This window comes from Linderina pennispora, assembly GCF_002104995.1.
Source record: "Linderina pennispora strain ATCC 12442 chromosome Unknown DL89scaffold_3, whole genome shotgun sequence".
Classification (NCBI taxonomy): domain Eukaryota; kingdom Fungi; phylum Kickxellomycota; class Kickxellomycetes; order Kickxellales; family Kickxellaceae; genus Linderina; species Linderina pennispora.
Genome location: NW_024468251.1, coordinates 1,369,268 through 1,382,815, shown reverse-complemented (window position 1 = coordinate 1,382,815; position 13,548 = coordinate 1,369,268). Strand labels below are relative to the sequence as shown.

General features: G+C 51.5%; 6 protein-coding genes across 6 annotated transcripts; all 6 read right to left on the bottom strand.

Moving 5' to 3' along the window:
* Window positions 1–4,255: 4,255 nt before the first annotated feature.
* Window positions 4,256–4,905, bottom strand: DL89DRAFT_265949 (RmlC-like cupin; the record flags this gene model as incomplete). Its single annotated transcript, XM_040886905.1, has 1 exon — window positions 4,256–4,905. A coding segment is annotated over one exon (650 nt), but the record flags the coding sequence as incomplete, so codon positions are not given.
* A 784-nt stretch (window positions 4,906–5,689) lies between these two features.
* DL89DRAFT_215373 (alpha/beta-hydrolase) lies at window positions 5,690–6,082 on the bottom strand (the record flags this gene model as incomplete). Its single annotated transcript, XM_040884285.1, has 1 exon — window positions 5,690–6,082. A coding segment is annotated over one exon (393 nt), but the record flags the coding sequence as incomplete, so codon positions are not given.
* Window positions 5,690–6,349, bottom strand: DL89DRAFT_233525 (uncharacterized protein). Its single transcript, XM_040884936.1, has one exon. The coding sequence runs from the start codon at window positions 6,296–6,298 to the stop codon at window positions 6,107–6,109; it is 192 nt and encodes a 63-aa protein (XP_040745803.1). The 5' UTR covers window positions 6,299–6,349; the 3' UTR covers window positions 5,690–6,106.
* A 1,532-nt stretch (window positions 6,350–7,881) lies between these two features.
* DL89DRAFT_282450 (PWI domain-containing protein) lies at window positions 7,882–8,724 on the bottom strand (the record flags this gene model as incomplete). Its single annotated transcript, XM_040889687.1, has 3 exons — window positions 7,882–8,023; window positions 8,048–8,236; window positions 8,301–8,724. The coding sequence occupies 2 exons, from the start codon at window positions 8,722–8,724 to the stop codon at window positions 8,124–8,126; spliced, it is 537 nt and encodes a 178-aa protein (XP_040745802.1). The 3' UTR covers window positions 7,882–8,023; window positions 8,048–8,123.
* Window positions 8,725–9,333: 609 nt separating this feature from the next.
* On the bottom strand, window positions 9,334–10,987 carry DL89DRAFT_265947 (nagb/rpia/CoA transferase-like protein). The gene is made up of 4 exons (XM_040886904.1): window positions 10,406–10,987; window positions 10,232–10,306; window positions 10,100–10,177; window positions 9,334–9,955 (listed from the first exon to the last, which is right to left on the bottom strand). The coding sequence occupies exons 1-4, from the start codon at window positions 10,881–10,883 to the stop codon at window positions 9,348–9,350; spliced, it is 1,239 nt and encodes a 412-aa protein (XP_040745801.1). The 5' UTR covers window positions 10,884–10,987; the 3' UTR covers window positions 9,334–9,347.
* An 802-nt stretch (window positions 10,988–11,789) lies between these two features.
* Window positions 11,790–13,403, bottom strand: DL89DRAFT_274352 (3-oxoacid CoA transferase 1; the record flags this gene model as incomplete). The annotated part of the gene is made up of 5 exons (XM_040889178.1): window positions 11,790–12,131; window positions 12,178–12,738; window positions 12,776–13,061; window positions 13,200–13,267; window positions 13,308–13,403. 5 exons carry the CDS (start codon window positions 13,401–13,403, stop codon window positions 11,790–11,792), a joined length of 1,353 nt encoding a protein of 450 aa, XP_040745800.1.
* Window positions 13,404–13,548: the final 145 nt, after the last annotated feature.

The window sequence follows — 13,548 nt, the reverse complement described above, 5'->3', positions numbered from 1 at the left end:
TCTCTTTGTTGTGGAGTAGTTTCTTTCGGCAGCTGTGAGCATGCGTGCTTGCCAAGATATGTATTGTTTTTGTCCATTCCGCTGATCTACCTGATACAGACATGCACCAATGCCCACATCTGAGGCATCAGTGGCTATGAAGAATGGTCGTGTCCAATCAGGGAAGTGCAAGAATGGTGGGTCCTGCAGCAGAGATTTGACAGCCTGGAAGGCCCTTGCACGTGCGGCTGTCCAGTCTTCCTTTCGGATTTCCTGGAACTGCGACAACTGGTTCAGAGGCGCCGTAAGCGTGCTCATATTCGGAACATGCTCACGGAAGTAGTTCAGGAAGCCCATAAGGGCCTGTGCCTGCTTGCCGGTATGTGGCCTTTGCAGGTCTGCTACTTGTGCTCTTCGCTTTGTGTCCAGCGTGTGACCGTGTGCGCTGATTTTAAACCCCAACAATGTGAGGGATTTCTTACAAAATTGGCATTTGTCTATGTTCAGTATCAACATGGCCTCGTTGAGTCTCCTTATCACCTCCTTCACATGTCTCATATGTTTCTCGAGTGTATCGCTATACACCACGATGTCATCTATATATGCCTGTGCATATGGCAGGTTATATAGGATAGTTACTATGAGCCTTTGGAAGTGTGAGGGCAGAGTCTTCAAACCAAATGGCGCACGTGTGAACATGTACTGGCAGTGGTGCCAAGTAAAAGCCAATTTGTGCTGGTGTTGTGGTGCTACAGGCATACGCAAGTAGGCTGACTTTAAGTCGAGTGACGTAAAGTATCTTGCAGACCCTATGTCTGCGAATATGTCCCGGATGATGGGGAGTGGGTACTTATCTTCCTCGATTGTGTCATTTAGGGCACGAAAGTCCATGCAGGGCCTGCACAAAGTGAGGTACCCATTGGCATCTTTCTTCGGGACCGGAAACATGGGAGAGTTGTACAGCGATGCCTTACGCACTGGTACTACTACACCTTCATCGATCCATCCTTGTATGACTGTATCGTAGGAGTTTCTCATTGCATGTGCAATGGGATATTGGCGTTGGTACGTGGGTTTGTGATCACCAGTATGTACCGTAACATACACTTCCAGTAGTGGGCATAGAGAACGTGGGTCAATCTTGCGGTTCTCCCACAGAACACTGGCAATATAGTCCTGGTATTCTTTCTGAGCATTGACAGGAACATCATCTGCAGTCTCAGTTGTGATTACCGTAGTTTCATCAGTATCATTTACATGTTCATCGGTCATCAGGGTGTCCGGATAGTAGCAATGATGTGATGTTATATTGACGTTGAGGCTCTTGATATCAGGATACCCCAGAATGATGCCAGCTGACTCAATGGTCGGCGCTATCAGTAGTGTTGTCTTGATCAGGTGAGATGTGGTGCTGAGGGTGATTTCAGTCTGCCCTACAATGTGCAGTGGCTCGCCAGGATTGGCTGTCTGCGGTTTCATCTTGGCAGGCTGAACCTCAACTTGGAGCTCATTGACCAGTTCCTGGGAGATCACCGAAATATCTGCACCTGTGTCAACAAATGCAGATGCCTGCATGCCATTGGCTTTCAGCACGATAATTCTCTCATCATTTTGCTGGTACCGCATGGCTATGCGCTTGGCCTTTGCTATCCTATGTGGGCATTCGGTAGACAGGTGTCCCAATTCTCCACATGAATAGCAGGTGACTCCTGATCCTCCAGGTTTGGCTGAGTTCTTCGAGTCCTCTTTGTCAGACTCAGCTTCAGGGGATAGCTCCCTGGCTCGTGGCTCGGGTGACTGGCGGCGCTCCCTCTTGGTCTGTCGGCATTCCTTGGTGGAGTGGTTACCTTCGCCATGGTACTTGCAGGTCTTGGTGCGTGGTCTCTTCCTTGTCAGCTCAGCTGGCTCTGTGTCTGGCTTGTCAGCAATGCTTATCTTACGGAGCTGCTGCTCAATGGCCGCAAGCGTGATGGCCCCATGCTGCTGCTGCTGCCATGCTGACAGTACGCAACTGACATCCCGTGGTAGCAGATTGAAGAGTTGGTTGATTACCAGACTATCATTGTCCATTGCACCGGCTCTGAGAACAATGTTGCGGTACCGGGAGACAAATGCTGATGGTGACTCGTTGGGGCAGGTCTTGCACCGAAATAGCTCCATGGTGAACTGGCGATGGATTTTCTCCCCAGCAAAATGGTGAACAATGCTGGTGCGTGCCTGCCTCCAGTTAAGGCTTGGCGAAACATGGCTCCTCAGCCACTTGTCATCTTCTATCGCAAAGCAGACTGGCAACAGGCGTGTCCAATGGTTATCGAGGGGTAGGCCATAGGCGCCAAGTTCACGCTGAAACTTGTCCAGGAAAGTCTCGATGTCGTCGCCTTCCTCATCGTCGTTGGTGTACCTGGGCAAGTGGCATGGTACTGTAAGCTGGTCCTTGTTTTTGCTCGTTGCAGTGGCATATATGCGGGTGCCATTCCTCGATGCCACTGCCGTCGGCCATTGGCCCACTTGCCTCAGTTGGGGTCGTTGCTTCCGTGAGTGGTGTGTGAGCAGGTAGTGCAGCATTCGCAGTTTGCTCACGGAACTTGACTCGGTCCAGCTGGGTTCTGGCATTGCCAAGTTGTTTCTCAACCTCGGCAAGCCCTTGCTCAGCCTGCTGGAGTTTGCTGTCTTCGGCCTCGTCTAGCGTGAGGTCCGTTAGCCTTATCATGATATCGGTCTTGCGATCCTCAAGCATTGCAATATGCTTGGTGAGTTTAATGGTCAGCTCATGCAGTTGCTCTTGGCGCAGGTTGCTAGCCGGTCCTCCGGCTTTTCCCTCAGTTGTATCGTTACGGTCCATACTGAAAGGTTTCACTCAAAAAAAATGTTAGCCTGGGGAATGAGTGGTTACAGAATATATGGAAAATAATGACTTCTCAAAAATTGACTGAGGGGAAGAAGGAAGGCTGGTCGTCTATCTGGGCCTTTGTACGTATGCGTTTCAGTCTTGTCTATGGTGGCGCAGGGGGACTCCGGACCCCGAATGTCAACAACTCTATTAACTAGCTGATGATGATGCCTTTGACCCTGCAACATTTGTAAAAAAGGGATTCTTTTATTCTATTTATTTATTCATTTATCACAATCTGAAGGCAAAGATGACCATATCTGCCAAGGATTTCGTCAACTGGAAGGATAAGTCAGAACTATCAAATATAGAGTTTGGTGATATAAATAGATATTATATTTATAATGATCTATTTCATTACTGAAATCTGCATTTGATAGTTTTGAGTTATCCTTCTAGTTGATAAAAGCTTTAGTAGATATGGTTGTCTTTGCCTTCAGATTATGGTGGATAAATAAATAAATAGAACAAAACCCCCTTTTTCATGAATATTGTAGGGTCAAAGGCATCATTGTCAGCTAGTTAATAGAGTAATATCCATTGTGCAATAATTTATATATGCTCTTCAATGGCACTAGTACTATATATAAATTGCTCTAGGTAGGGCAACATAGAATCACAGAAGCCAATACTACTATGCAATATCTTTATAACTGTGGTGCTATGGTAGTATATATTTGAAAAATGTATTAAATAAATTGAAAATATATAGTAAGAATAGTAAGAATATGCAATAATATAAAACTGAATAGCAGTGGTAATTTTATATTAAACTTAACTGGTTTGTATGGTTTTGGGGCTGCTAGCATTGATATGACATGTTTGTATTATAAGTAATGGAGTAAACCTAATAAATCTATCTATGCGGCTGACAAGTTTGCCTTTTATAGGCGAAAATTAGTATTATGATCAGATCCCGGGTGATTCTGTCTATGTGATGCCCCGAACATCACAGATACAGTCTCTCGAATCAGCTTATACAGATTGGCTCCATTGTGACCCAAATATTACTGTTTACGTGTGGTCAAGAAACCAATTGATTTGTAAAATAAATCCGCAAACATTGCTTGACCGCTGAGCGAGCTACATGGCCTCCTTCAACAAGTGCTCATAAAGATTTATAGCGCTTTAATATATGGTTCTGGGCTGGCTTTTTCAAGTGCTTTTAAGGCATATTTGAAATCTTGTGAACTGAATCTATCGGCCATAAAAGAATACTGCTTTATGAGTTCACAGAGCGAGTCGCGCATACTCGCTTTGAGGCTCAAGTGCTCGGATTTTTCAACCAATTAAGAGGGCTCCAGCGGACAGCCTAACACCTTTGGACTATAAAGTTTTATACAGAGGTACAGATTCTATAATCTCATTCAACGGAATGGATTTTTTCTACTCCTTACTGGCCTTAGCACGGGTTGCATTGGCAGAGTCAGTTAGCTGCATGCGCTCCATGCGACCGGGAATGGATCCAAAACGACCAGTTTCCATATCTGCGAGGGCTTGGTATAGCTCCTCATCTGTATTCATGACGAATGGGCCATATTGCGCAACTTCTTCCCCAATCGGAGTACCGGCCAGGACCAGAACGCGCGCCTCCTCCGAGCCAGCGGCCTCAAAGTCAATCGGCTGCCCGTCGGTTTTGATGACAGCCATCTGGCCTTCCTTCACCTCTGCCTTCTCGTTGCCAACCAGGATCGGCTCTGTGTGGAAGTTGTACACCATTGCGTCCATGCCGCTCGGGAGATCCAGCGCGTACCGCCCAGTGGTGCGCAGGTCCAGGAAGAATATCTGCGTGCGCGTGTCGATGTTGGCAGTGACATCTTCAACCTTGCCTGCAATGACCTTGATCCGGGTCTTTTCGTCGCTGGAGGTGAACGTGGGGATGTTCTCGGGCGGAACATCCTGGTAGCGAGGCGCCGTCATCTTGTACTTGGCAGGCAGATTGACCCAGATCTGGAAGGAGTGCATAACACCGCCTTCCTTGAGCATCTTCTCGGTCGGCATCTCGCTGTGGATGATGCCGGATGCTGCGCTCATCCACTGAACCCACCCGGGCTTGAGAACTCCGTGGTTGCCGTGGCTGTCACGGTGCTCAATCTCGCCCTCCAGCACGTACGAAATCGTCTCCTGGCCACGGTGTGGGTGATCAGGAGCACCGACAGCCTCGCCGGGTCCATACTTTGTCGGGCCGAGATGGTCGAGCATCAGGAAAGGGTCAACCATGTCCAGGCTGCCGGACGGTACTGGGCGGCGCACGACAAAGCCGCCGCCTTCGCGCTGGCGGTGTGCAGTGATGATTCGCGAGACCTGCTTAGTGATTTTTGTAGTGGTGGACATTTGTGCTGTTGTTGGGTGTTGTTGGTGTTGTTGTGTTGTTGGTGCTGTTGCTGTAGAAATACAAGGGATGTGTAGAAGATCTGGGAGTGGCTGAAAAGCTGGGAGACCAAGAACCGGCAGTGCCAAAATCAGCGCTTTTTATGCAGATCGGGCCAGTGTGGTGATTATTAAGGATTTGGTGGCCGATTTGTCATTCGGCTGGGGCTTTAGTCACGCATCCTGAACCAGCGTGATTGGCTGGTGCTCCAGGACAACTGCGTTAGTAACAGACATCGCATTACTAAACTGCCACTGCTCGCTCTCGTAACGAGGCACAAGCAGCACAAAGCGATATTCCTCACCAGACTCGTCTGCTTACGGTGCTTAGAGGATCGATTCGATGTTGGCGATGGCCCAGTACAGGAGCTGGTAGCTGAGACCGGGGTACTGGGGGTGGTTCAGGATGCTGAGCTGAAGCAGTGACAGGCTATTTTGGCACTTGGAGTTCTCACCGTTACTACCACAGAATTTGGTGCCATCATTGGGGCTATACCAGACTTCCTGCGAGTGATGCTGAAATCCGAGGCTCCGGGTAGGAATTTGAGGCACAAGGTCGCCCTTGTTGACCACACGGTAGATGGGGAATGGCTGCTGTGAGAGCCAGTTCACGAACGCAGGGGTACCAACACGTGGCTCTCCATAGGTCCACAGCTGGAGCTTGCTCACCCATTCCTGACGGGTAAGAACAATGTCTGCAGCTGCAATAGTAGCCTCAGCACCACCAAGCGAATGGCCAGTAAGCACGATTTTGTAATCGGGGTACTTTGCAGCCAGGTCGGCGATGTTCTTTTTGATACCATCGGCAGTAGACTTGTACCCAGCAAGGAATCCGATATGAACACCAGATCCAATAATGCTCAGCGGTCAGGGAGTGGGCAGGAACACCATGTTCTCAATCCAGTCCATCAGAATCGTGCTTCCGCGCCAGCTGACAATGATTTCCTTGGTATCAGACTTGTGCGCAACAAAGCCGTAGCTCGGTGCGCCGTTACCATTCGTGTTCCAGCGGTAGTCGACTACAGTTCCCCAAGTATCAGGCGACCAGCAGTTGATCATGCAGGTCCATGACGTATCCAGAACCTTGTAAGCAGCACCAGCGTAGCGGCCATACTTTAGCAGGCCGGCGTCCGATACGGTGCCGGTTTGGTTGTTCGGCGCGACATAAAGGTCGGACGGGAGCAGATTCTTGATGCTGTTGGGGAAAAAGTACTTCTGAACAGAGCTCATGATATTGGTCGACTGATCCTTGCTGAATAGTGCATAGCCCGAAGAGAGCTCCCAGGGAGTGAAGTCCTGCCCAGTAGGCGCTCCAGAGATGGATGCAGCTAGTGCAACAGAGAGGACGAGGGTGGGCTTGAATATCATGGCGGTGGATGAAGTTCAATAAGGAATAGGTTTGTGTGAAGGGATAAATAAAGCAGTGGGTGTTGGTCAACGACAGTTAGATGCTTTGGCGTTTGCTGATATACTGTTCCTTGAGGTAAGTCGAGCGATGCCACTGCTTTTATATCAGAATATTCGTTCTCATCTCTGCAAGATGCTATGACCATAGTATTCTAAACTGTAGTAACTGTACGACGAAATGCACTGGTATGAGTGTGGACTGTCCATTCTTAAAAAAATCTGCCCGGAAAACAAGCGGCTTATGTGCAAGATGCCCTGTGTTTCTACCAGAATCAAATGTCCGAGCATTAAGCAGCGGCACCATCCCTCAGCAGGATCTGCGTATATCACAAAGTCCAAAGTGGATAGACGTCTTTGGAGACATCTGGATGACCAGGTGTCTGGTTAGTTTACCTGGACAGCATGTGAAACGATAGAAACCAGTTTTATGCTCCAGCTTGTCAATATCTTCCACTAGATCTCAGCAACATTCATCAGTTACTGCGGATCTTGCGGCCCGCCGGTTCCGCCGACGCTGCAATATTACCGGGTAATTTTGCAACAAAGGTCACAGGCCAGATACATCAGCATGATTTCCGCCAGAGATGGCCAGCAGTCCAGTATCGGGTGGAAATGCGTTGATACAGGTTTAGACACATGGTCTGCCAATACCATGTTTAGAGAACGATTTTTCAGTAGATCGAGATCCTGGCGGGTATATGCACACTGTACCAAAGAGGATCACCAGTCTGTGCCAGAGAGGCCAGCAGCAAACTGTAAACAAGCCAGCTTTGTCCGGCGTCGACTTTCACTTGCAGGTGTTGTCAGCAAAGAATTGCATTGGTTTAGTTTCTCAACTCAATCTCATTCTTCGAAAATAAAATAAAAACCTGAATTAGCGGAGCCCGCTGCCTTTGGCATTTCGTCTTCCTGGCAGTACGAGGTGGGATTAAAGAATAAAAGCGATTTGTATGGTGCGCATTTGCAGCATTATTTGGACACACAATGCTCCAAGAAGGGCGTTTGACTAGACAGACAAGACATTGCATATCATGCACCCATGGAGCTCGGCGCAGTTTTAACACCCAGGCCGATGCATATCGAAAATCCTTGCCATCAGGGACTGCAGCAAGATGCTTCGGCTTTTGGATCTTTGGCTATGCAGACTGGCCACCCTCATCCTGCTCAGGATACAGCGCGAACATCTAGTGTGGAGTAGCATTCAGCAGATGAATAAAGTATGTTATTCAAGGTGACCGAGAACGACTCTGGCGATGGCTGCGTCCATGGTGCCTGCCCTCGTTGCTCCTACCCCTGCTCCTACTCCTGCTGTATCTACGATGGTTGCGGCGGCGGCGGTACCTGTCATTGTCTGGTGTTAGGCTCCTGCTGCGACTCCTGCTGCGACTCCTGCTGCGACTCCTGCTGCGACGTCTGGAACTGCTATTGCTGCGAGAGCGACTGCGACCCTGCCTGCGCCCCCGACGCCTATCGCGGCTCAAACTTCTATCCCTGCCATTGCTGCGACTCCTGCTTCGCCGGTGTCGCTCGCGAGAATAACTGCGGTCCTGCTCCGCGCTACCCCAGCGACTGCGCCTGCCAGTGCGCCGACTATAATTGCCTCTAGATCCTGATGATCCGTGTGAGCGCTCGTTCGATATCCGGATCTGCTCACGTATCTTCGCTTCCATCTCGCGCTTCTTCTGCAATTGGTCCATTTTCTGTTTGACAAGGGATTCAGGAATTCCGCCTGTACAATCTTGAGCCTCGAGCAGCAGCGACCACAGGTCCTGCATGAATCCCTGCGTCTTGGATTCAAGGAAGCCGGTCAAGTTGACCTGAATTGCTTTGGGATCGGGAGAGTTTGATTCGCCGAGCAGATTTACAACATACTCAAACAACACTTCATCCTCGACTCCCAGCAGCTCGTTGACAGTAGTGGCGATCCACGGCTTGATTACGTCCATGTTAACCTTGGACATATCCACCTTGCGCTTCAAAAGATCGCTGAAGCCCATGTCTTTCATCAGCTTCTTTGATGCATCGCCAAACCGCAGGTCCTGGTCGATATTTGTGCCACGAAAGAATCCACCAGCCATATCTTGAAAATGTTGTTAGAGTGATAAAATAACCCTGCGGCAAAATTGAATAAACTGAATTTATTACCCTTTGTTGAGATGGCTAGTTATGGGCGTTCGTGGCATTCGGTTGTAGTGTACGAGCACGTGAGACTAGCCACGAGGGAACGAAGCCCACCCCCAGAACGCACAGATAAAAGGCCATATGCGACAGAGATATAATATTGTTTCCACAGATTTATTCTTTCACTCAATGTACAAACACGTCAACGCTTTCCGTGCAAAGATAGTCTGGTCCGTCCTCAATAATCTTGGGTACTGAGTTTCCCCGATAGTATCTTGATCATTGCCACTTCATGGGCTACATATCCGTGCAGACACACCTTTTTACCTTCATATACTGCCACAGGTAGAGAGGTGTGTAAGCGGTATAGATCTGATCTGGGATTCGGATCTAACATGCAATAGCCAATGCATGCAGCCATAAAAATACCTGCAGCAAACAGGCTGGTGACATGTAGCACTTTATAAGCATTTTGCTCAAGACTCACCGATTGCTTCAGCTTTAGAAACATACATTGGCCACGTGGTGTGAATGGAAACGATTGATAATAGAACAAAGAGTGTTTAGATAATTGACGCATTTAGAAAGTCTCCGCCAGATCAGACGCGACCTCAAAGTCGCAGCCGGTGGAGGCCTTGACCTCATCGAGAGTCACGCCATACGAGAGCTCCCGCAGGACCAGACCCTGTCCCTTCTTCACATCAAAGACAGCCTTGTCCGTGATGATGCGGTCGACGCAGTTCACACCGGTCAGCGGCAGCGTGTTCTCCTTTAGGATCTTTGGCGAACCATCCTTGGCATTGTGAGTCATGGTGACAACAACACGCGACTCGGGCGCAGCAACAAGATCCATGGCACCACCCATTCCCTTGATGACCTTTCCGGGAACGACCCAGTTGGACAGATCGCCGGTCTGCGACACCTGCATGCCACCGAGGATGGTCATGGCCAGACGGTTGCCGCGGATCATGCCAAAGGACACATCGCTGGAGAAGCACGAGCCACCGGGCAGTACGGTGATGGACTCCTTGCCCGCATTGACAAGATCAGCATCGACCTCCTCGGGGTAGGGAACGGACCCATGCCCAAAATGCCGTTCTCGCTCTGCAGATGCACAGTAATGCCAGGGCGGATGTAGTTGCTGGCCAGCACAGGCATGCCGATACCGAGGTTGACGTACATGCCGTCCTCAAACTCACGCGCAGCGCGCTTGATGATGTGGATGCGCTGCTTCATCGACGCGGGCAGCTCGTCCTCCTGCTCCGCAGACCGGCGCAGAGTCAGCTTTTCGATGCGGCGTTCATAGGTCTCGCCCTTGATCAGCCGATGCACGTGGATTCCAGGGATATGGATGTCGTTGGGCTTCAGGGTGCCCGTCGGCACGATCTCCTCGACCTCGGCAATGGTGATCTTGCCGGCGGTGGCCATGGGACCGTTAAAGTTGTTGGCGGCATACTTGAAGACCAGATTGCCTTCCTCGTCGGCCTTCCAGGCCTTGATCAGCGCAAAGTCGCCGGTCATCCCCTCCTCCATCAAGTACTTGCGGCCGTTAAAGACCTTGGTTTCACGCGGCTCGCTCTCAATCAGCACGCCCTTGCCGTCCTTGGTGTACTTGATCGGGATTCCGCCCTTCTCAACACCAGTTCCAACGCCGGTCAGTGTGTAGAAGGCAGGCACGCCAGCGCCGCCAGGACCGGATCCTCTCAGCAAGTGTACCCTGGGGCACAAGCTCAACCTCAAGCTCACCGCCCAGATACTGCCGCGCAAACTCCTTGTTCTCGCCAACATAACTCGACACCATGCGCTTAATCTGGCGGCTCTGCAGGAGTGTGCCAAGGCCGTAGTCTGATGTGCCGGCGTTGTTTGAAACTGCGGTGACCTGCTGGATATCCTTGCGGCGCGCCAGGGCCTTGAGCAGGTTCTCGGGGATGCCGCATAGACCGAAGCCGCCGATCAGCAATGTGTCGCCAGACTTGATCCCCTCGATGGCGGCGTCAGCTGACGGGTAGATCTTGTTGTGCGCGTGGCGAACCGAGGCGCTGGCGAGGCCGGCGAGCAGGTGCGGGCGGATCATGCGGGCGGCGCCCAGAATAGCCTGTCTCTTGATCGAAAGCATGTCTGCTTGGATGTGCAATGGAGAGAAAGGATATGGCAGAAAAAAGATTAGATGGAACGGATGCCTGGTTGGGCGGATCAAGCAGAAAGCAGCAGTCTTTTTTTGCTGCTGACAGGTAGCGTGTAGTGGTAGTTTAAGCGGAGTTAAAACAGGAATTCAAAAGAGAAATGGATGAGGAAAACGTGTGTGTGAGCAATGTGGAGGTTTTGTGAACAGCTCCCAATCCACCATGGTGCGGCGCTTTTATATTCACCGGCCTGCACGACAGTGCCCCCGACATGTGTGCTGGTCCCGCCCCTCCTATGTGTCCGAGGTTAGGAGGAGGGCAGGCGGGACTGGGCTATCAGCAGAGAATAACCACCTTGCACAGTGGCTATCGGATTACGCACTGGCTGATAAGCTACGGAGAAAGGCTTGGTGCGGGAGGACGGGACCATTGATGATTGTTTCCTCCGCTGGCCCACTGGTACTCGAAACATCGGACGATCGCATATATCCTTCGGGTTCCAATGAGCAGGGGGCACAGACTTGATCAGGCGCCTATTCGCTCCTGTACTCCACGCAGCAGCCATGCGGGCGGGCCATGGCATGGTATGGAACGGAAAATGGCCCCTCGAACGCACAAGCCATAGGCAGCACAGCTATTTCCCTGAGCTCAAGTTGCACATTGAACCCCGCTGTGTTTAGTTTACACGGAACAGCAGGCGCGCTCTACAGCTCCCCATTTTCCATGTTGGGCAGTTCTTGCGGAATTCCCTGTGCAGACATGGAAATCTAGGTACCGGAGCAGGACACGCATGCCCTGCGCTTGGCCCAAATAGGTATCCGGGCCGAGCAAGAGAACTGCTGGAGTGGAAATTGCGATATATTTGGAGCTGGAAACACGAAGCAGAAAGCAGTCACTTATCAGTAGGTCTCGGCGATATCGGCGGCAACCTCAAAGGAGCAGCCAGTGGCACTCCGCACATCGTCGACGGTGACACCAAACGCGAGCTCGCGCAGAACAAGACCCTTACCCTTGACAACGTCAAACACACACTTATCAGTGATGATGCGGCTCACGCACGCAACGCCAGTCAGTGGCAGCGTGCACTGGTCCAGAATCTTGGGCGTGCCGTCCTTGGCACAGTGGTCCATTGTGACTACAACCTTGGTGTCGGCAGCCGAGACGAGATCCATGGCGCCGCCCATGCCCTTGACCATTTTGCCAGGGATGATCCAGTTTGCCAGATCGCCCGAGCTCGACACCTCCATGCCGCCAAGAATCGTGAAGGTCGAGCCGCGAGTTGCGGACCATGCCGAACGAGGTTGCGCTCGAGAAGAACGACCCGCCAGGCAGAATCGTCACAGTCTCTTTGCCCGCGTTAATAAGATCCGGGTCAACCTTGTCCTGGGTCGGGAACGGGCCCAGGCCAAGGATTCCGTTCTCGCTCTGCAGATGCACCTCGATTCCGGGCTCGATGTAGTTGCTAGCCAGCATAGGCATGCCAATACCGAGGTTGGCGTACATGCCGTCCTTGAACTCCTTGGCAGCCCGCTTAATGATGCGAATGCGGCGCTTCATGGCATCCGGCAGATCGTCCTCGGTCTCGTTCTCCTTGCGCACAGTCATTTTCTCGACCTTCTTCTCGTAGTCGCCGGCCTTGATGATGCGGTGCACATGGATACCCGGAACGTGGATCTGGTTGGGATCAAGCGCGCCAGTCGGCACAATCTCCTCGACCTCAGCGATCGTAATCTTGCCGGCAGTGGCCATCGGCGCGTTGAAGTTGTTGGCTGACTCGCGGAACACCAGGTTGCCCATCTCGTCAGCCTTCCACGCCTTGACCAGCGCAAAATCGCCGCGGATGCTCTCCTCCAGCAGGTAATTGCGACCATCGAACTTCGCGCACCTCACGTGCAGGCGCAGCGATCTCGACCGAGCCGTCCTTGCCATACTTGATCGGCGTGCCGCCGAGCTGAACCGCTGTGCCAAACCCGGTTGCTGTGTAGAACGCGGGTACGCCAGCGCCGCCTGCCTGCAGCTTCTCGGCCAGAGTTCCCTGGGGAACAAGCTCCAGCTCCAGCTCACCGCTGAGGTACTGGCGCGCAAACTCCTTGTTCTCGCCAACATAGCTCGACACCATGCGCTTGACCTGGCGTGTCTTTAGCAGCTGGCCCAGACCAACACCATCGACTCTACATTGAGGTGGAGGAAGCAGGAATCAGAAAAAGGAAAGAGAGCGACTGGATCGGCCGTATATTTTTCCGGCTCTGGTGGGCACAGATCCACGCACGGTTCAAATATTTGCCGCGTTGTCGGACGGACACACTTACCCGGCATTGTTGGACACAGCAGTCAGATCCTTGATGTTCGAGTTGTCGCGCACCGCCTCGATGAGCCGCTCAGGGATCGCCGCACAGGCCGAATCCGCCAAACAGCACTGTGCTGCCCGACGGAATGTCCTCGATGGCCTTGGCTGCCGACGGATAGAGTTTGCTGAAGTGTCTGCGCAAAAGACTGATGCTCTGCTGCGTCATAGCCTTGCGCGCAAAGCGGCGCTGTACCGATGTTGCTGCTGTGCTGAGCATAACCATTGCGGAAAGTAGTGTGTTTGAAAAAAAAGTGCAGTAGAGACGGCAAAAGAGGGGAACAGGTGCGGGAGATGAGGATTGAGTGAAGCAC